The sequence below is a fragment of the Betta splendens genome, chromosome 2, assembly GCF_900634795.4.
Source record: "Betta splendens chromosome 2, fBetSpl5.4, whole genome shotgun sequence".
NCBI classification, from domain to species: domain Eukaryota; kingdom Metazoa; phylum Chordata; class Actinopteri; order Anabantiformes; family Osphronemidae; genus Betta; species Betta splendens.
This window is the reverse complement of record NC_040882.2, coordinates 23,690,001-23,713,019: the sequence shown is the minus strand read 5'-3', so window position 1 is coordinate 23,713,019 and position 23,019 is coordinate 23,690,001. Positions and strand designations below refer to the sequence as shown.

At 39.2% G+C, this 23,019-nt stretch overlaps 1 protein-coding gene across 1 annotated transcript; it reads left to right on the top strand.

Annotated features, from left to right (window-relative positions):
* Positions 1-8,068: 8,068 nt before the first annotated feature.
* On the top strand, positions 8,069-11,519 carry LOC114851391 (integumentary mucin C.1-like). The gene is made up of 8 exons (XM_029143251.3): positions 8,069-8,235; positions 8,546-8,895; positions 9,008-9,072; positions 9,192-9,370; positions 9,682-9,965; positions 10,769-10,830; positions 10,920-11,068; positions 11,158-11,519. The coding sequence occupies exons 2-8, from the start codon at positions 8,557-8,559 to the stop codon at positions 11,244-11,246; spliced, it is 1,167 nt and encodes a 388-aa protein (XP_028999084.1). The 5' UTR covers positions 8,069-8,235; positions 8,546-8,556; the 3' UTR covers positions 11,247-11,519.
* The last annotated feature ends 11,500 nt before the right edge of the window (positions 11,520-23,019 follow it).

Below are 23,019 nucleotides of genomic sequence, written 5' to 3'. Positions count from 1 at the left end.
TCAGGTGGACTCTGTCTACAGCCACATCTATATTACTTTCATCTATGCCTATGTCATAGAATTCAGGTAAGACTTTGAGTTCTTGCCCTTGAATGACTTTGGTTTTCTCTCTTTGTGCTATTCACCACTATCATAAGTGATTTATTGCAAAGGAACCCAGTTCATGGATCAGTTGCACATATGATTCACGACTATCAATATGATGTCATTGAAATGTTCTTCTGTTTTGTGCAGCCCATTTGTCACATCAAACACAACACTTACTAAAGTAGCCCTGGCAATTGAGTTCAATGACCTTGCTGCACCTGGAGAAACCCCACAGGCTAGCGATGTCGCAACAGCTTTAGCAAGTGCTGTGTCCAATCCCAACAACACCTTCAATCTCACTGTTGTGTCCACTTCCATTCAAGTAGTTGGTAAGTGAACTGTTGCCTGAAATCTCACCCTAAGACCCTTAACAAACATGAAAACACTCACAGACACTCTGTGGTGAGAATGTTTCTTTGTGCGTTTCCATTGTTGTTGAGTCTCCAGTTCGTATCATTATAAAGGTTTACTGTACATAGTAGGTTAATAATGGTTCTGTTCCCGGCACTTTCTGAAATTATGGATTGGTAATAATGACTGTGCAAACGCATAATGATGGACAAGGCCAACTGTACATAAAATCTGCTGACTACTACTGTACAGATTATTGTTTCTCTCAATCTACATGGTTTTATACTTGTGCTTTGGCAGTACTGAATGGGACGACAAGTCCAACAACTGAAGCCCCCGTCGTCACTACTACAGAAACCACTGAACAAACAACCACCAGTGCTACACCTGCTTCAACAGCAGAGACGACAGCAGCTAATTTCAACACTTCAGGGACCACAACAGTTTTCCTTCTCTCAGCTGTCCTGAATACAACATATGAATCACAACTCAATGACAACAACAGCGTTCAGTTCCAGACTCTCCAAAGAGAAGTTGTACGAATTGTGAGTACAATGTCAAAACGGACAAATGGCTTTATATTTGCCAAGTGGATGACTTCAACATGAAAATCTTGACTATTGAATGTAAATAGTGAAACATTTTAATATGTTTCTAATTTCCTGTCTGCTTTCCTCCCTCAGGTGGACTCTGTCTACAGCCACATCTATATTACTTTCATCTATGCCTATGTCATAGAATTCAGGTAAGACTTTGAGTTCTTGCCCTTGAATGACTTTGGTTTTCTCTCTTTGTGCTATTCACCACTATCATAAGTGATTTATTGCAAAGGAACCCAGTTCATGGATCAGTTGCACATATGATTCACGACTATCAATATGATGTCATTGAAATGTTCTTCTGTTTTGTGCAGCCCATTTGTCACATCAAACACAACTCTTACTAAAGTAGACCTGGCAATTGAGTTCAATGACCGTGCTGCACCTGGAGAAACCCCACAGGCTAGCGATGTCGCAACAGCTTTAGCAAGTGCTGTGTCCAATCCCAACAACACCTTCAATCTCACTGTTGTGTCCACTTCCATTCAAGTAGTTGGTAAGTGAACTGTTGCCTGAAATCTCACCCTAAGACCCTTAACAAACATGAAAACACTCACAGACACTCTGTGGTGAGAATGTTTCTTTGTGCGTTTCCATTGTTGTTGAGTCTCCAGTTCGTATCATTATAAAGGTTTACTGTACATAGTAGGTTAATAATGGTTCTGTTCCCGGCACCTTCTGAAATTATGGATTGGTAATAATGACTGTGCAAACGCATAATGATGGACAAGGCCAACTGTACATAAAATCTGCTGACTACTACTGTACAGATTATTGTTTCTCTCAATCTACATGGTTTTATACTTGTGCTTTGGCAGTACTGAATGGGACGACAAGTCCAACAACTGAAGCCCCCGTCGTCACTACTACAGAAACCACTGAACAAACAACCGCCAGTGCTACACCTGCTTCAACAGCAGAGACGACAGCAGCTAATTTCAACACTTCAGGGACCACAACAGTTTTCCTTCTCTCAGCTGTCCTGAATACAGCATATGAATCACAACTCAATGACAACAACAGCGTTCAGTTCCAGAATCTCCAAAGAGAAGTTGTACGAATTGTGAGTACAATGTCAAAAAGGACAAATGGCTTTATATTTGCCAAGTGGATGACTTCAACATGAAAATCTTGACTATTGAATGTAAATAGTGAAACATTTTAATATGTTTCTAATTTCCTGTCTGCTTTCCTCCCTCAGGTGGACTCTGTCTACAGCCACATCTATATTACTTTCATCTATGCCTATGTCATAGAATTCAGGTAAGACTTTGAGTTCTTGCCCTTGAATGACTTTGGTTTTCTCTCTTTGTGCTATTCACCACTATCATAAGTGATTTATTGCAAAGGAACCCAGTTCATGGATCAGTTGCACATATGATTCACGACTATCAATATGATGTCATTGAAATGTTCTTCTGTTCTGTGCAGCCCATTTGTCACATCAAACACAACTCTTACTAAAGTAGACCTGGCAATTGAGTTCAATGACCTTGCTGCACCTGGAGAAACCCCACAGGCTAGCGATGTCGCAACAGCTTTAGCAAGTGCTGTGTCCAATCCCAACAACACCTTCAATCTCACTGTTGTGTCCACTTCCATTCAAGTAGTTGGTAAGTGAACTGTTGCCTGAAATCTCACTCTAAGACCCTTAACAAACATGAAAACACTCACAGACACTCTGTGGTGAGAATGTTTCTTTGTGCGTTTCCATTGTTGTTGAGTCTCCAGTTCGTATCATTATAAAGGTTTACTGTACATAGTAGGTTAATAATGGTTCTGTTCCCGGCACCTTCTGAAATTATGGATTGGTAATAATGACTGTGCAGACGCATAATGATGGACAAGGCCAACTGTACATAAAATCTGCTGACTACTACTGTACAGATTATTGTTTCTCTCAATCTACATGGTTTTATACTTGTGCTTTGGCAGTACTGAATGGGACGACAAGTCCAACAACTGAAGCCCCCGTCGTCACTACTACAGAAACCACTGAACAAACAACCGCCAGTGCTACACCTGCTTCAACAGCAGAGACGACAGCAGCTAATTTCAACACTTCAGGGACCACAACAGTTTTCCTTCTCTCAGCTGTCCTGAATACAACATATGAATCACAACTCAATGACAACAACAGCGTTCAGTTCCAGAATCTCCAAAGAGAAGTTGTACGAATTGTGAGTACAATGTCAAAAAGGACAAATGGCTTTATATTTGCCAAGTGGATGACTTCAACATGAAAATCTTGACTATTGAATGTAAATAGTGAAACATTTTAATATGTTTCTAATTTCCTGTCTGCTTTCCTCCCTCAGGTGGACTCTGTCTACAGCCACATCTATATTACTTTCATCTATGCCTATGTCATAGAATTCAGGTAAGACTTTGAGTTCTTGCCCTTGAATGACTTTGGTTTTCTCTCTTTGTGCTATTCACCACTATCATAAGTGATTTATTGCAAAGGAACCCAGTTCATGGATCAGTTGCACATATGATTCACGACTATCAATATGATGTCATTGAAATGTTCTTCTGTTCTGTGCAGCCCATTTGTCACATCAAACACAACTCTTACTAAAGTAGACCTGGCAATTGAGTTCAATGACCTTGCTGCACCTGGAGAAACCCCACAGGCTAGCGATGTCGCAACAGCTTTAGCAAGTGCTGTGTCCAATCCCAACAACACCTTCAATCTCACTGTTGTGTCCACTTCCATTCAAGTAGTTGGTAAGTGAACTGTTGCCTGAAATCTCACCCTAAGACCCTTAACAAACATGAAAACACTCACAGACACTCTGTGGTGAGAATGTTTCTTTGTGCGTTTCCATTGTTGTTGAGTCTCCAGTTCGTATCATTATAAAGGTTTACTGTACATAGTAGGTTAATAATGGTTCTGTTCCCGGCACCTTCTGAAATTATGGATTGGTAATAATGACTGTGCAGACGCATAATGATGGACAAGGCCAACTGTACATAAAATCTGCTGACTACTACTGTACAGATTATTGTTTCTCTCAATCTACATGGTTTTATACTTGTGCTTTGGCAGTACTGAATGGGACGACAAGTCCAACAACTGAAGCCCCCGTCGTCACTACTACAGAAACCACTGAACAAACAACCGCCAGTGCTACACCTGCTTCAACAGCAGAGACGACAGCAGCTAATTTCAACACTTCAGGGACCACAACAGTTTTCCTTCTCTCAGCTGTCCTGAATACAACATATGAATCACAACTCAATGACAACAACAGCGTTCAGTTCCAGACTCTCCAAAGAGAAGTTGTACGAATTGTGAGTACAATGTCAAAACGGACAAATGGCTTTATATTTGCCAAGTGGATGACTTCAACATGAAAATCTTGACTATTGAATGTAAATAGTGAAACATTTTAATATGTTTCTAATTTCCTGTCTGCTTTCCTCCCTCAGGTGGACTCTGTCTACAGCCACATCTATATTACTTTCATCTATGCCTATGTCATAGAATTCAGGTAAGACTTTGAGTTCTTGCCCTTGAATGACTTTGGTTTTCTCTCTTTGTGCTATTCACCACTATCATAAGTGATTTATTGCAAAGGAACCCAGTTCATGGATCAGTTGCACATATGATTCACGACTATCAATATGATGTCATTGAAATGTTCTTCTGTTCTGTGCAGCCCATTTGTCACATCAAACACAACTCTTACTAAAGTAGACCTGGCAATTGAGTTCAATGACCGTGCTGCACCTGGAGAAACCCCACAGGCTAGCGATGTCGCAACAGCTTTAGCAAGTGCTGTGTCCAATCCCAACAACACCTTCAATCTCACTGTTGTGTCCACTTCCATTCAAGTAGTTGGTAAGTGAACTGTTGCCTGAAATCTCACCCTAAGACCCTTAACAAACATGAAAACACTCACAGACACTCTGTGGTGAGAATGTTTCTTTGTGCGTTTCCATTGTTGTTGAGTCTCCAGTTCGTATCATTATAAAGGTTTACTGTACATAGTAGGTTAATAATGGTTCTGTTCCCGGCACTTTCTGAAATTATGGATTGGTAATAATGACTGTGCAAACGCATAATGATGGACAAGGCCAACTGTACATAAAATCTGCTGACTACTACTGTACAGATTATTGTTTCTCTCAATCTACATGGTTTTATACTTGTGCTTTGGCAGTACTGAATGGGACGACAAGTCCAACAACTGAAGCCCCCGTCGTCACTACTACAGAAACCACTGAACAAACAACCACCAGTGCTACACCTGCTTCAACAGCAGAGACGACAGCAGCTAATTTCAACACTTCAGGGACCACAACAGTTTTCCTTCTCTCAGCTGTCCTGAATACAACATATGAATCACAACTCAATGACAACAACAGCGTTCAGTTCCAGACTCTCCAAAGAGAAGTTGTACGAATTGTGAGTACAATGTCAAAACGGACAAATGGCTTTATATTTGCCAAGTGGATGACTTCAACATGAAAATCTTGACTATTGAATGTAAATAGTGAAACATTTTAATATGTTTCTAATTTCCTGTCTGCTTTCCTCCCTCAGGTGGACTCTGTCTACAGCCACATCTATATTACTTTCATCTATGCCTATGTCATAGAATTCAGGTAAGACTTTGAGTTCTTGCCCTTGAATGACTTTGGTTTTCTCTCTTTGTGCTATTCACCACTATCATAAGTGATTTATTGCAAAGGAACCCAGTTCATGGATCAGTTGCACATATGATTCACGACTATCAATATGATGTCATTGAAATGTTCTTCTGTTTTGTGCAGCCCATTTGTCACATCAAACACAACTCTTACTAAAGTAGACCTGGCAATTGAGTTCAATGACCGTGCTGCACCTGGAGAAACCCCACAGGCTAGCGATGTCGCAACAGCTTTAGCAAGTGCTGTGTCCAATCCCAACAACACCTTCAATCTCACTGTTGTGTCCACTTCCATTCAAGTAGTTGGTAAGTGAACTGTTGCCTGAAATCTCACTCTAAGACCCTTAACAAACATGAAAACACTCACAGACACTCTGTGGTGAGAATGTTTCTTTGTGCGTTTCCATTGTTGTTGAGTCTCTAGTTCGTATCATTATAAAGGTTTACTGTACATAGTAGGTTAATAATGGTTCTGTTCCCGGCACCTTCTGAAATTATGGATTGGTAATAATGACTGTGCAGACGCATAATGATGGACAAGGCCAACTGTACATAAAATCTGCTGACTACTACTGTACAGATTATTGTTTCTCTCAATCTACATGGTTTTATACTTGTGCTTTGGCAGTACTGAATGGGACGACAAGTCCAACAACTGAAGCCCCCGTCGTCACTACTACAGAAACCACTAAACAAACAACCACCAGTGCTACGCCTGCTTCAACAGCAGAGACGACAGCAGCTAATTTCAACACTTCAGGGACCACAACAATTTTCCTTCTCTCAGCTGTCCTGAATACAGCATATGAATCACAACTCAATGACAACAACAGCGTTCAGTTCCAAAATCTCCAAAGAGAAGTTGTACGAATTGTGAGTACAATGTCAAAACGGACAAATGGCTTTATATTTGCCAAGTGGATGACTTCAACATGAAAATCTTGACTATTGAATGTAAATAGTGAAACATTTTAATATGTTTCTAATTTCCTGTCTGCTTTCCTCCCTCAGGTGGACTCTGTCTACAGCCACATCTATATTACTTTCATCTATGCCTATGTCATAGAATTCAGGTAAGACTTTGAGTTCTTGCCCTTGAATGACTTTGGTTTTCTCTCTTTGTGCTATTCACCAATATCATAAGTGATTTATTGCAAAGGAACCCAGTTCATGGATCAGTTGCACATATGATTCACGACTATCAATATGATGTCATTGAAATGTTCTTCTGTTCTGTGCAGCCCATTTGTCACATCAAACACAACTCTTACTAAAGTAGACCTGGCAATTGAGTTCAATGACCTTGCTGCACCTGGAGAAACCCCACAGGCTAGCGATGTCGCAACAGCTTTAGCAAGTGCTGTGTCCAATCCCAACAACACCTTCAATCTCACTGTTGTGTCCACTTCCATTCAAGTAGTTGGTAAGTGAACTGTTGCCTGAAATCTCACCCTAAGACCCTTAACAAACATGAAAACACTCACAGACACTCTGTGGTGAGAATGTTTCTTTGTGCGTTTCCATTGTTGTTGAGTCTCCAGTTCGTATCATTATAAAGGTTTACTGTACATAGTAGGTTAATAATGGTTCTGTTCCCGGCACCTTCTGAAATTATGGATTGGTAATAATGACTGTGCAGACGCATAACGATGGACAAGGCCAACTGTACATAAAATCTGCTGACTAATACTGTACATATTATTGTTTCTCTCAATCTACATGGTTTTATACTTGTGCTTTGGCAGTACTGAATGGGACGACAAGTCCAACAACTGAAGCCCCCGTCGTCACAACTACAGAAACCACTGAACAAACAACTGCCAGTGCTACACCTGCTTCAACAGCAGAGACGACAGCAGCTAATTTCAACACTTCAGGGACCACAACAATTTTCCTTCTCTCAGCTGTCCTGAATACAGCATATGAATCACAACTCAATGACAACAACAGCGTTCAGTTCCAGAATCTCCAAAGAGAAGTTGTACGAATTGTGAGTACAATGTCAAAACGGACAAATGGCTTTATATTTGCCAAGTGGATGACTTCAACATGAAAATCTTGACTATTGAATGTAAATAGTGAAACATTTTAATATGTTTCTAATTTCCTGTCTGCTTTCCTCCCTCAGGTGGACTCTGTCTACAGCCACATCTATATTACTTTCATCTATGCCTATGTCATAGAATTCAGGTAAGACTTTGAGTTCTTGCCCTTGAATGACTTTGGTTTTCTCTCTTTGTGCTATTCACCACTATCATAAGTGATTTATTGCAAAGGAACCCAGTTCATGGATCAGTTGCACATATGATTCACGACTATCAATATGACGTCATTGAAATGTTCTTCTGTTTTGTGCAGCCCATTTGTCACATCAAACACAACTCTTACTAAAGTAGACCTGGCAATTGAGTTCAATGACCGTGCTGCACCTGGAGAAACCCCACAGGCTAGCGATGTCGCAACAGCTTTAGCAAGTGCTGTGTCCAATCCCAACAACACCTTCAATCTCACTGTTGTGTCCACTTCCATTCAAGCAGTTGGTAAGTGAACTGTTGCCTGAAATCTCACCTCAAGACCCTTAACAATTATGAAAACACTCACAGACACTTTGTGGTGAGTGTGTTTCCTTTGTTGTTGATTCCCTAGCTAACATATTTCTATTTCATTATGACAGTTTACGTAGTACAGATTTTGTTCTATGGGTTCATTGCCTGTAACTATCAAAAGTTGATTGTGAAGCATCTGCTGTCACTGCCAGTCGACTGAAAGAGACTGTACATAAAATCTACTGACCACTGCAGTTTGTTTCTTTCACTCTATCTACATGATTTCATACTTGTGCTTTGGCAGTACTGAAAGTGATGTCAAGTCCAACAACTGTAGCCCCCATCGTCACTACTGCAGACACCACTCAACAAACATCCCACAGTGCTACACCTGCTTCAACAACAGAGAATAGGGTGACAACAACAGAGTCAGACATTACGACTCCCACTACTACAACTCATTCTCCTCCTCCTGCCACTACTACTACTAGTACTACTACTACTACTACTACTACTACTACTACCAGCACTACAACCCTGGCTCCCCCAGCAGTTATAGTTGTCACAGCAGTTTTGGTTGTACCATTTACACCACAACTCTCTGACAGAAACAGCATTGGATTTAAGACTCTGGAAGTACAGGTTGTTACAATTGTGAGTACAATGTCAAAACAATTAATAAAGCAAATATTTTATTTACACAATGCTATGTTTAAAAACACATTTTCATTGTATATGTATTTTACTGTTTTCTTTTATCCCTTAGTGGAATGTCATTCTAAGGTCCAGATATGGTGCTTCATTTCTAGGTTCATATGTCATACAATTTAGGTAACGCAATTTTATAATAGTCAAAGCTTTAGTTTCTAGTAACACATACAAGCACATGCACACATACAAATAATGTCTTTTATTGTCACTGAATGGAATTATTTGTTTTGTTTTAACAGAGAAGCTGTTACCACAACCAAATCAGCTAATACTGAAGCAGATGTGGGAGTTAACTTCTCTAACAGAGTAGACCAGGTCCCACCCGCTGTTGATGTGGCAAACCTATTAGTAATGTCTTTGTCCAACCCCAACAACACCTACAACCTTACTGTTGTTCCCTCATCTGTCCAAGCACTTTGTAAGTACACTCATCCACACCATAGACGTGAAAATACTGTACTGTATTTGTAAGTGATTTGCGATCGCCTTCGGTGTTTTTTTTATTAATTAAAAACAAACCGATTATGGTTAGATGCTACAAATTGTGTCTTTTAGTGAGTTTGTGTAATACTGTAGGTTAAAGAGTAACAACAAACAAATAACAGAGGGTTGTAGAATAAGCCTGTTCTCTCCCAGTGGTATCAACAGACGGCTGAGCAACTATAAATAAAAACTTCCACCATAATCCTTTCCATAACTTTCCATTTTGTCAACCAATGTTTTTTACAGATTTAAATGCAACATCAAACGCAACAACAGTATCACCTACACTGAACAGTGCAACTGGTGTAACATCAACTGCGACAACAGTGCCACCTACATTGAACAGCACCACAAGCATACAAGTGTATACAGCCACCAGTGGTACATCTGGAACTATGAGTCCTACTGCCTCTGCTGAAGCACTTACTACAAAGAATCTTGTTTTCAGATCTAAGGAAACATTTACTAGTGACTTAAATAATCCATCATCTGTAGCATATAGAAATCGAGCCTCACTGATAACAACAACAGTAAGTATCCTTCAAAATGAAACATAATTTGTTTTGTGTTTATATATTTTTAAATAATTATGGCTAAACGAACCATAAAAAAGCAACAGGATTTCTTTTGCTGAGGAAAATGCTCTGCTTAAAGCTTCAGTTTAACTATAAATATTAAATATTTGCACACAGTCCTCCACAGTGTTTCTCCCAAATTGGCACAAAAAGCGCTGTTATACAGAACTATTTTCACCAACATGACACTACGAATATAGGCATTAAACTTGTGTTTGTCCTACAGACAGATATCCCATGTAGCCTGAAGGTATTATTAAAACCAAGCAAGCCAGATGAAAATGAGAAATAGGCCAAGAGTCAGAAATTAGACTTTGCTGTCCAACATGCATATAACAGAGTTTGGGGTGCATTCACCTTTACTGTAATTGTATTATGTATTAATTAATTGTATAAACCAGAGCTAACAGTGATTAAATTATTTATGGGGCTGAAACTATAAATTATTAATTAGTAGCTGTAAACATGTTACAGAAAAATAATATGGTTTTATTGCCTAAACTCAAGTAATAGGAATATTGTGTGTAGCACTACTACTAAAGTACTAACATTTATAAACAACATAAAACTTTAGAATTAATGTTAAATCTTTTAGCTAAGGCATTATGCCACTTTTTACACTACCAGAGAAAATCTGCAGTGAAGTAGTCCTTTAATATTACATTAATATATTGAATCTGCTATATCATTAAAATAAATGCAAAAACAGCAGTCAATACTCAGAATATACTTACATGTCATGTTTTGTATTTCTTTAGCTTACTCCTTTCTACAACAAAGCATTTGATTCCTTTAAGTCCATCCAAGTGACTGATTTCAGGTACTTTGTTATTTCACTCAATAATTGTTATAAATATTAACAATGCCTATGAATAATGCATTTTTTTAATTTTATAATTTCTTTTGCAGTAATGGTTCCATTTACAACAGACTATTACTCCGTTTTGCATCTGCATCTGTTCCTAATGACACTGCAATTGGAGAAGTTTTGATCAAAGCAGCTTCAAACATCACTTCCTTTAACATTGACATCACATACATTTTTGTGGATAACACTCGTAAGCATCGTTGAACACTGCCTCATCAAATGTTAATTTATCATTACAGAGTTGTCTGTTAAAACTAAGTGTTTTTCCCACATTTACAGAAGTGTCAAGTGGAATAAGCCAGAGGGTCAGCATCATTACTGCATCCTGCCTGGTGCTTCTGTCGTGGCTGCTATCAAATCAACAATAGTGTCAATGCTCATGTTCATCTCAGATCGCAATTAAGAAACTGACATGAAAAAAAAGTTATGTTGCTATATGTGAAACCTATAAATGAAGAAACCCACAAACACCACAAACTGAACTATCATCATCATCATAATACTGCAATTATGTTATTTAAAATATAGTTATCATTATTCATGTTAAACTTTGTTGTGTTATACTTAATTGCCTGTAAGAGATGCTTTTATATAAAAAAAAGCAGTCCAGTAATAAAAATGTGAAGATAGGTTACACTCTATTCTAAAAAAGGTGCCATTTGCGATTTCTTTGTTGTGGCAATAAAAATTAACTAAATGTTTTGGAATTCATAATAACAGTGAGGGAAATTTGCATGTTATGTTTTAAACGAAATTATTTTCTTTGTATTTTTTTTTGGCCAGTCATTCACCACAAACTGATCACTACAGTTAGAATTTAGGGCTATGGTTTGACAGATCTGCACTATCCTTGCCAACGCCTGACCAGCAACCTTACTGCTTCTTGCTTTTTGTTAAAAGTACTGCTTCTGACATTCAAAAGTAGTTAAATTCCTTTGTAAAATACTATCTCCTTTAGTTAAATACTAGACTAATTGGAAAGGGAATATAACTTTACTGTTTAGAAGCTCAAATACTACAGTTGGATGCTGTTAAATTGCTAAAGCTACAATTTCTGTATCAATATCTAGTTAGTTATCTATCAAATTACAACATTCTCTTTCTGTTTCTCTGAATCCTCCTTGTAGTCTTTCTTAGTGCTGTCAACCAACCAAAGAGGAAAAATATCATATTAATCTAAAAGATCCATATTACTACTTAATTTCATTTTCACCATAATGTCTTGTACAAAATATGTAAAAGCATTTATTTACAATAAATCAATTATTCCACCTTAAAGTACATGTGGCATGTAGCTAACATAACTGAATAGGATGTACAAAATACATACTATTCCAACCAGTGTACCATAGCTCGCTACTGTAGTGTGCCGTGAGAGATCGTCAGGTGGGCCGGAGGAAATTATTCAATTTTATTTAAATTTTACTTGCCTGAGACAAGAGAATTAGTGATGCATTGAGATGCTAGTGAAAATGTGTCTTACTGTAAGTAAGTCATTTGCATGCAGATCTCTATCAGATCTCTATCCCATGTGCACAGTCTTACTTGTATTTACTTTGAGATCAGCCCATGATGTGTGCCTGAGTTTGTTACCCTGATGTGTAGTGAAACATTACATCACTTCCCCCATGGACAGGCACAATCATACTATAATGTATTCTCACCTTGGCTGAATGTTCAGTTGAAAAACACATCGAACCTTTACCACCTCCCCTTATACTGCTTGAATAACATCTATGAACTGTAGTAGCTACTGTACGTCATTAATTACTCCTGATTAGTATTGGAATAAGCGCAAATCGTCAGCAATCAGAATACAGCAATTCACACTTGTTTTAGCTTGTTTCACCTATTTACTTTTACCCACCTGTTTGTAGAAACACTGGGTCAGTGGGCTGACAAGCATATTTGGTCAAATCATACATACACAAAAATGTAGATTATTAAAGTGTTTAAATTAAGATGATATGTCATGCCAAAACAAAAAAACAAGAAAATGTGTATTTTGAGCTCAATACGCTACATGTAATGTTAATTTAACTCAAAATCTCTATTAGCATCAACTTATCTGCTAGACTACTTCTCTTAAAACAGTGCAATAATTAACTTATTAATTCAACCCAAAGACATTTATTATAATTCAATGGCTTCACTTAATATCCTACGGTAGGTTAAAGCAACATGTTTTCACTAATTTCAAAAATTAAATTAAATAAACCTCACCACTAAAATCATGAAAATTAAAAGGATTGATTTTAATCTTGCCTAACCCGGTATGTGTGTATATAATAGTGATGGGCAATTGATACTGAGGCTTTTGAGCTTGTGTCACTCTACATGAAGCGGAGAGATTCGAAAAGCTGCGTCGGAGCTTGTATCAAAACACTAGTGTCACGTGACCGATGACATTTGAAGCTTCGGACGGCATTGCTGTTTCACTTTGCGCTTCAAAATGTTGTTTCAGAGTTGTTTAGTGTGTCTACTTGACTCATGATGTTTCAATGCATTCTGAGCCAATGACAGCTTGACAGGTTTTACGGATTTGAGTGGTTTGGTGCCATACCAGCTATATAAAATGCATCATTATGCTTCAAAATGGGGTTGTGAGGAGGTAGAGATTTGGAGAATGTGAGTGAAAGTGTTTTGGCAAGTTTCATGGCGAGTACCACTAATAAGCGACGTTCTAAAGTTTGGGATCATTTTGCTCTCATTGCACCAAATAAGGTATAATGCAGTTTATGGCATACATTTTATCTTTCCATAATTGAATTGTATTTTTAATTTTTAAATGGTTCTGCAATTACAATTGCTTGTGGGTGCAGTCTTTGCTCTGCACACAAGAGCAACAACACATCATCTATGCTGCAACACTTGCGTGCCAGGCATGATGACTATCAGACCCAGCAAACCTGTGACCCTGTCAGCATTGGGAATCCTGAGCTAAATATAAACGTATATGTTCTGTGTATATTGTATATGTATGTGTGTGTGTGTGTCTATTTATTGTAGATGTTGTGTATCATATGCATATAGCAACCTTTCTTTTACACTGTGTCCAGAAAACAGAAGCTGGATGGCGCCTTGGTGGAGATGATTTGAAGACTGGACATAGTTAAAGATGGCCAGCCTTTTTCTAATAAGGATGAAATAGACCTTGGGTGCTTTCATGCAAATAATTTACAGCTTTGTTTGTTTTTTTGTCCATTATAAAGTGTCTTCAAAGATGTGATCTGACAACACAGTGAAAACAGAGACACGAAAACAACTGCTGGCACCACTGTAGCAAATGTAGACACTTTATAAAAGCACTGGATTTATCGTAAAATCAAGTCAAAGTGGTTGCACGTTAATTTGGCTGCTGGTGTTACACAAGATCACCTCATAGACGTTAGATACGTTTATTGTAATGTAGCAATGGAAGATCCACCTGTGGCCCAGTGGTTTCGTATGTGGACTTACTGTATGGCTTGGTTTTGTTGGAGTGGTCACGGGATCGAATCTCATTAAAATGTGTTTATTTCTCAAAGTGTTTGTGAATGGCTCTGAGGAGAAAACGCACAGGCTTGACATTTGACCCTTTATTAAAAGCAGAGCATAGCAATTCAGGAGCACTTTCTTTTAGCTACTTATGTAACTATAACATGAGCACCGTTCAAACTGCATCAGGTTCTATAGCCTGTAAGCCAGCCCTCCCTGGCATCTGTAGGTTGATGCAGGCCAGAGTTGTTGACCCATTAGGGTTACAGGGCCCAGGCAGATTCGGGGGCCGAATGAAATATCATAAATCTATATGAACATTCTCGATATATTCATTCTTTTAGATCCATTTCCTTAGTTCCTGCTACCAGCCATCAGGAAGATATTTGTTTATCTTATCTTATTTCCAATGACACCAAGCTCAATATTGTAGCCCTTACCATTTAGGAACTACAACCATTTTAATTTGAGTATGCCAAATCGGCTCCTAATGCTTAGTATGGCTTAATATTATGGCTTTTCACCGCTAAAAAACGTCACATGAAGCAAAAACATGTTCCAAGTTAGCTAACATGTGACTGACACATTTTCCACCGTTACAATTTCCCAAACCCAGGATTGTTTGACTGAGAAGAATTCAACCAAGGTTTTTTTTCTGTAGCTAATAAAAGTGATTCAGGCAGGCATCACTAAATCTTTCCACAGTCTCTCACTTTGCCTGCTGCACCCAAGGTGAGCAGTGAGCATTTACATATGCGGAGCAACTGTGGGGGAAGGCTCCCCCATTCATTTAAAACAAAAAGTTAGTTGATGGAGGTGCAGTAAGTAAAAGGTAGGAACGCTATGTGCTGGACTTCAGATAAACAACCTTTTTCCAGCGAAACTGAGAGTAATCACAAAATAAACCACATGTTGGCAACTGGTAGGAACAGAATGTAGGAACAGAAATGATGCTGTAATGAGTCGCTGTAGATCTGCTGAGTTCTGGCATCCTGTCACAGAGTTACGGCAGGCATGATCGACGACTGCTGTAAGGCGAATTCCTACAGTATGATTGTTACGGTTGTTCATGTAAAATCTATGACCAGTGGAAAACTACTGCACTAACCTTATGTTGTGCACTTCTACTTACTATCAGCCACAACTGCCTACAAAGTCCCAGAGCAACTCAGCTAGCTGCACATCTGGTTCGGCAGGTCCGCGGCAGCATGAAGTCCGGCCTGTGATTACCACTTCTCCAGTGTTCCTCCGGGGGCTCCGTCACCTGGCTTGCCGGCTCCCTTCGCTCCTCTACAGTCACTTTTATCTTTCTTGTTCACAACTTGCCCCTCAAGTGGGTGTGAAAGCCCTATTACACAGTCCTCATAAATGTCTGCTAACCAGGATTTGTAAGTAAGGGCAGCATGCACGATTCCATCACAATTATGTCAGTCATAAAAATGAAAACGTATTTCTAACTTATGCTCATGTTTCAAAACATAGACTTCATAAATTTAAAGAAACAGATGGCACATGAACGCGTAACATAATTATAATGTCAATGTTAAATCCCGCTAAATGGGGAAAATGCGCCATCTGTTGGTGGTAGAATATAGTTAAATTCAGTGGTTCTGAATTGCAGCCACCGGAATCCCGGTGGGCACTTGCTAGTGCAGATTTTTTTTCTCTCAAGGGGGGGTAGGTGCGCAGTTGTGCAAGTGAAGAAAGAGGAAGAACGACTGTGCTGCTTGGTGGTTATACAAGAATAAGGCTGCTGTTAAAATAACTTCGACCAGCTCCGGGTGGTATTTGATAGAAGAGGGGGGAAGACGTGCAAAAGCAGAGGGCTACACACACACTGAAACTACTACACGCTTCATCAACATCTTTGTAGTCTTACAGTAGATGTGTTTTGAAAGCACATTATTGTACTTAATACAGTACTGAATGAACGTTTAAATATAAAAAAATAGCATTTACATTTTTGGCAACACAGGATCAACTCGAAAAAAAGTACTATTTCATTCATGTTTTAAAATACTCACTCAAGTGCCATTATACAGACACAGCATGATGCAGTTGCATATGGTTCCATGAAATGCGCTTGCGAATGGATAAAGCTAGTGTACACTTCAGAAAGCAAAAGATTAATGGAGCATGTTTGCTATTTTGCTTTTACTGTAATGTTATGTTTCTATTATGTTAGCCTGTATGAAACCTATGAAAGAAGTTTGTCGATGTTGCACAACAAATTTTCTTGGGTGTTTTTTTTTTGTGAAAGTCCAGTGACTGGTCCCACCCCTTCCTTTTTTCTTATGTTGTCCAAGTGGGGAAAAGGAAAATGAGCAAAGTAGTAGGTCGCAAGTGTATTTCACCGACTTACTACAACTAAACACCACATACAAATACATTATTCAGTGTTAATTTTACAAAAATATTGAACACTTCATGCACGAATCCAAAACTTGTATAATTTGCTTACATTGTAAAAGTTTTTATTAGATGACTGGCTTTACAGTGTGGTGACGGGGGTCAGAATGGGCAATCTGACCTGCTATGTTCTGAAACCTATTAATTATAGCCTGCATTGCATTTATCTGGTGTTGACTCACAACTGTACAGTACTGTATCACAACGCATGTTTTAAAACTATATAACAGGCTGTTCAAACCCAACTGTAAGTATTACTAATACTTATCACTACCAATATCAATAATGTGTGAATATGTCATGACTATTATTAAGTAGTATGGGATACAGTATGTATAACAATGCATATGTGTATGTATATGGTATGTATATGTTTGTATGAGTATGTGCACATACCTTAACACTATTATTGGTATTAGTATTAATCTCCAAGGTAAACCACAGTACAGCAGTTGTTTAGTTATTGTTTGATTGTTTACTTAACAGATTTGCTTGGTTTCAGCAGCTGGTTGCATCCCTACCCCCCACCCCCCCTCCCGCACACACACCCTAAAGCAGAAACTTAACCTGTCCACCAACACAGCAACATTACACATATTTGGGATTAGTTAAATAAAACATTAAATAAACCATTAATCAAGAAGAGTATACTGTATATATTTTATATATACCCCTCTTGTTAAAGCAAAGCTTTCCATCACAATATGGCATTCAGCGTAATATATGCTGCTTGTTAAACTGCTGGACAGAAAAAAAAACTATTGCAATGTAAGCAAATTATATATATTTTGGGTTCATGCACGAAGTGTAGTTCAATATTTGTGTAAAATTAACACTCAATAATGTATTTGTATGTGGTGTTTAGTTGCAGTAAGTCATAGAGAACTGACATGTGATGTAGGAGAATGTGGTAGGGTTAGGTAGGGTTCAAATGAATAATGTTTGGCAAGGAACCTGCGTTATTTGTTTCATGTGCCAGTTTTTGTTGCAGTAAGTCATAGAGAACTGACATGTGATGTAGGAGAATGTGGTAGGGTTAGGTAGGGTTCAAATGAATAATGTTTGGCAAGGAACCTGCGTTATTTGTTTCATGTGCCAGTTTTTTGACGTGTGTACTGTACTGAGCTTTCCGAAAGTTCACAGCAACTTATCAGAATTATGTGGCTAGTCAAGTTGGGTTTGAACACACCTTAGAAACTGTTGGCTGTTGCGATTGATTGAGAGAAACTTGGCACAAAACTACAGTTCACCATGGCTTCTGTAGGGGACAGGCATAGGGGTCACGTGATCATGCAACGTTGCATCATGTGGTATTGGTGGTGGTTAGTTGGTAGCAAGTGGGTGATGGGGGAAAACTGCTCTTTGCCAGGTTTGTTGACCACTGCTTTTTGGATGCCTTGACACAGAGCAAGCACAAATAAATATACTGCATATAATTGAACCTGTGTTTTATTCACTCTTTGGACAAACTTCCCCTACTCCGCTGCTGGGCAACTTGGAGATATTGGCTTGATTAGCGATTCGCCTAGGCCCAAGCAAAGATCATGATTTTGCGACCTCTACTTGCCAACTCTACTCCCCCCGGCTCACGAACGTGATTTTGCACCGGGGGGCACAATTGTTTCTTGATTTTGCACTCTTCTCCTCCACTCCGGGTGTGTTTACACACATTTTTTTCTGAAGGCTTGGAGCGACGGCCCTCCCAGCAGGTGGCGCCCTAGGCCAACGCCTAGTTTGCCTATGGCCTCATGCACTATTGTGCAAGCGTTAGCATATTTAAGACCAGTCATCTATGTTTTCCTAAAGTTTGTTCCCCATACATACAGAGACAGACAACACTACCCATTTTAAAATTTGTTAAACATCATCTGTATGAGCCCAAAACCTAGAGGTCCATATTAAACAATGTGAAATTGGAGCCCATAGGCCATAGTGAAATGTATTCTCAGGATCAGAGCAGGCAACATTTAATAGTTTTTAAACATCCCAAGCAATGTACGTACTGTAGATATTTGTATGTAGATACATAGATAAAGAAATAGTGAAAAACCTGAATGAATTCAGCATCCATTCATGTTTATTATCTAAAAATGTCCTATCCTAAACAAACTGACTAACTAATTAACTGACAAATTATGACATAGGTAAGGAGTCCTACAGTCATCTGTGTAGTTCCTCTACAGTTGTCTCCTCTCTGAATCTTTCACACTCCCAAATCCCTCTTTTCACAGACAACATAAATTACAGGTATACAGTATCAATCAACAATCAGTGAAAGAGGAGCGACTCCTGGAACCACAAAATCAAAGACGACTAACTGAAAAATATAAATAAATCCATCAAATGTAAACTTAGAAATCAGAAATTTCTCATCTAAATTTGTTATTAAATGAATCTCCCTAGGTCACATTATCATTAATTATAGTGAATAAACAAATACTGTACACAATGGCCTATTGAATTCTTTTACTATTAGACTTGATGGATTGACTGTTCCACTCCTGAAGACCTTCTATGACTCTGTGGTGGCATCAGCCATCCTGTACGGTGTGGTCTGCTGGAGCAGCAGTATCACAGCGAGGGACAGGAAGAGACTGGACAGGATCATCAGAAAGTCCAGCTCTGTCCTGGGCTGCACTCTGGACACGGTGCAGGAGGTGGGTGAGAGAAGGGTCCTGGCTAAACTGACATCCATCATGGACCAGGTCTCTCACCCATTGGAGGACTCACTGTCTGCTCTGGAGAGCAGCTTCAGTAGCAGACTGATCCACCCTCGCTGTGTGAAGGAGAGATATCGTAGATCCTTCCTACCTGCTGCTGTCAGACTGTACAATCAGAACTGTTGACCACGTCCCACTACAGTCACTCACCCACTGCATCAGTGGTTTATATAGTAACCTGCTCTGCACAATATTTGTACAAATCTGTGAATAATCATTTACATTTTTACTGGTACAAGACTTATACTCATTACTGTGCAATAACCTCATACTCACTCCAACTGTACTGCTTTGTACTGTGCCAACACAAACTGTTCTGTAGCTGTATTCTCGCTTATCTGTACTGCTGTTGTGAGAAGTAATTTCCCCACTGGGGGACTATTAAAGGTTTTTCTTATTTTCTTATTTGAACAGCAAAAACTAAAGTCTAAAACTACTGAAACCATCTACTCTAACAGTACAGCCGTAACGAGTCACATAGAACAATGACACCACCTGGTGGTAAAAAGTGCCTTACTCAAGGACTTACCTGGAGGCCCTGGTGGGTTTGAATCCACTGCTTCCCAGGCCAATGCTCTACCCATTGAGCTACCAGGCCACCTGGTATAGTGATGTACCAGGTCTAACGGCACTTTGTGTCTGCAACCACTGCACAAATCACCTGCACAATTTAGAGATTCAAAACATTCAACACATAAGTACCCTCTTGCTGTAAGACAACCAGTCTAATCACTCACTAATCACTATGGTGCCACCTAAACTACCACCACCATTAGTTTTTTTCATTAACTCACTTTCCAGACACTGCATCTTGGCTGCCCACTGCTCCGCCAGGGGATGGGTCACATTCAGAGATAAATTGGGGGATCAATAAAGTTGTACACACACAGTGTGTGTACACACAGTACACACAGCACTAACCAGTCATACCACATGACTGACTTACTCTAATGAAGTATCAAGCTTGACACACCCATAAGGTAGTCTATCAGTCTCAAAAGTCAAATGTCAGTGTATTTGTCAGTTCAATATGCTATTTTTTGGTTATGTAATTTGAGAAGGTATTTTAAATTTCGCAGTTCAATTGCAATGCACGGCTGTCTGCTGTCACATTTTAATAAAGACACTCCTCAAACATGAGGAGCTAGTCTAGCTCGCAACACTCCTATACAGTATTTGGGCAGAGAAACCCCCTGCCCTGCCGACTTATCCAGACGTTGTGCTCTGGGTCTTTTGCTAGCAGTCCTTGCCAGCCTCACAGTCTCTGCCATGCTACTTACTGGTTTACCTTCTCGCGGGTGCACACGGCAAACATGTCCTCACCCTGCCGGTTCTTGGGACGCACTCATTGCCGGCAAACGCCAAACGTGTACTTACGGTTGGGTTCCTGTCTTGCTGCACTGCTCCATCTTGGTTCCTCTTTTTGTGTCTCCCTGGTCTATCTGTCCCCTCTGTGCCTCTCCGGGCCATCCACCTTCTGCTGGAGTCTCTTTTCCATTTTTTAAACCTATCACCCCTCGTTCATTCAATATCCGCTATCCCCAAGTATATCTGGTTTTCTAAAAGAGGTGGGTGAATAGGAAGCAGTTCCTAAAGCAACAGGCCCAATCAACTCCATATACATTAAAAACACATGCAGTTAATAAAATGCAATCAATAAAACATGCAATGATAAAACATGCAGTAAAAATGTAGGTACTTGCCAAAATTAAAAACACAAGTTATTAAATAGATAAAAACAACATCAAATAGTTCACCCCGAGACAAATTTTCATACACCAAAGGTAGAAGACGTCACACACCAAGCTACAACAATGTGATGCATTCTATATTTGACACAAACCTGGGATTGAACACAAAGTTGTCAACACCTTTCATACTGTACAACTTGACTGGGCTGTGAATTCTAGCCAGAAAGCATATACTGTAAAGTGTCCAGGAACTATGGACTGGAACTCCAGAATGTCAAAATAGGATATAGCTCTAAAAGTTATCACCAGTGATGAAGACAAAATCCCTTTCAGATTACTTTCAGATAAAGACTGAAAAACTTAATGTCCAGTAACAAATGTAGAGTGGCAAACTCAAACAATGGCAACATCTGAAAGATGAGAAGTATCATCAGGTAATATCACATAATACCAAAGGTTGAGAGACAGAATCCACAGATTCTCAGACTGTGGTTACCTACATGCTTTTTCTCCTAAGCCCTGCAGACTGTAGTCTGTCGGCTGCCCTTAAATGTCCTTCATGCTTGGGCAGTTGTAGCGCCTGAGTGGTGGAGGCCGCCACGCCAGTCCGATCAGTGACACCCAATAGGTGCGGCTGAGGAGGGAGGGGGACCAGGTTCCAGTGCCACACCAAAATCAGGAAGGCACAGAGGCGGAGCCAGGGGAAAGGAACCGAGAGCCAGACATGAACAAGAGCTGCTCAACTGCTCAATGGAGTGCAGCCTCCATCCGCCCATGCCTCCGGATAGAAGGAAAAGCAAGACCCACAAACAGCTGAGGTCTGCCTTACGGCCATACCCTGTGTTTTGAAGAATGTACCAAATGTAAACAGATTCTGCTGAGTTGTAATGGACTGTCACTTAAATTATGTTGAGTTAATCTACCCTTTTTATTATCTGGCTATTCCTGCTCTCATTTACGATCTCAGTTCAAGATAGAATTTCAGTTTTTTTGCCAATGGAGCACAGCCAAAAGACTAGGTGGTGACATTAAAAGAAAGGCTTGTCCCTTTTCTCAGTATGTTTTCCAATAGTTGGAATGCACGTTCTGCACATACATTTCTGACATAAGTGTAAGTCATAACTCAAACTCAACCCAAGTCTAACGTACTAAAGATATTAAAACAACAAAAAAACATGTTAGAAACATTATGGCATTTATGTGTATCTGCATTATGCCATTTTTGTGAAGCTGATGATTTTTAAGTAACTAGTTAAATTAACTAAATGACTCCAAAGAAACAAAATAAAACCTTCATGAAAGTAAAAAAAATGATAGAACTACAACATTAACAACATACAGTAACTCAAATTTTACTCAAAGCCAGGAAAGGACAGTTCCTGTAATATAGTATGAGTTTGGTTTTAATTACAGTAGTTTTGGTCAGTTTCCTAAACACTAACCAAGCCCTTAAACTAAAGTTACAAAATCATAACGCAATTTTCACAGAAGAACATCCATTTTTCTGAGCTATAAACACTATTCCCTGCTTTGACACGAGTCAATTCTGGCAAATTCTTGCTTTCTTCCTGTGGCTGCTCAGGCAATCAAATTTCCCCACTGTTAAAAAAACAAAGTTTATCTATTTATCTATATAAAGAAGCTGAAAACAACCTTAATATGCCATCCTGGCAAATAAAAGACTAATATAATCTCTATATAAAACTTCCACTCCCAGGTTGACTCACTTACATATTTGGACTACCATAGCACACTCACCTAAGGCCTCAGATGTCACAGATCAAAGCATAGAAATAATTTGCATTCTACACGTGACACAAACATGTGACTCAAATGGTTCCCAT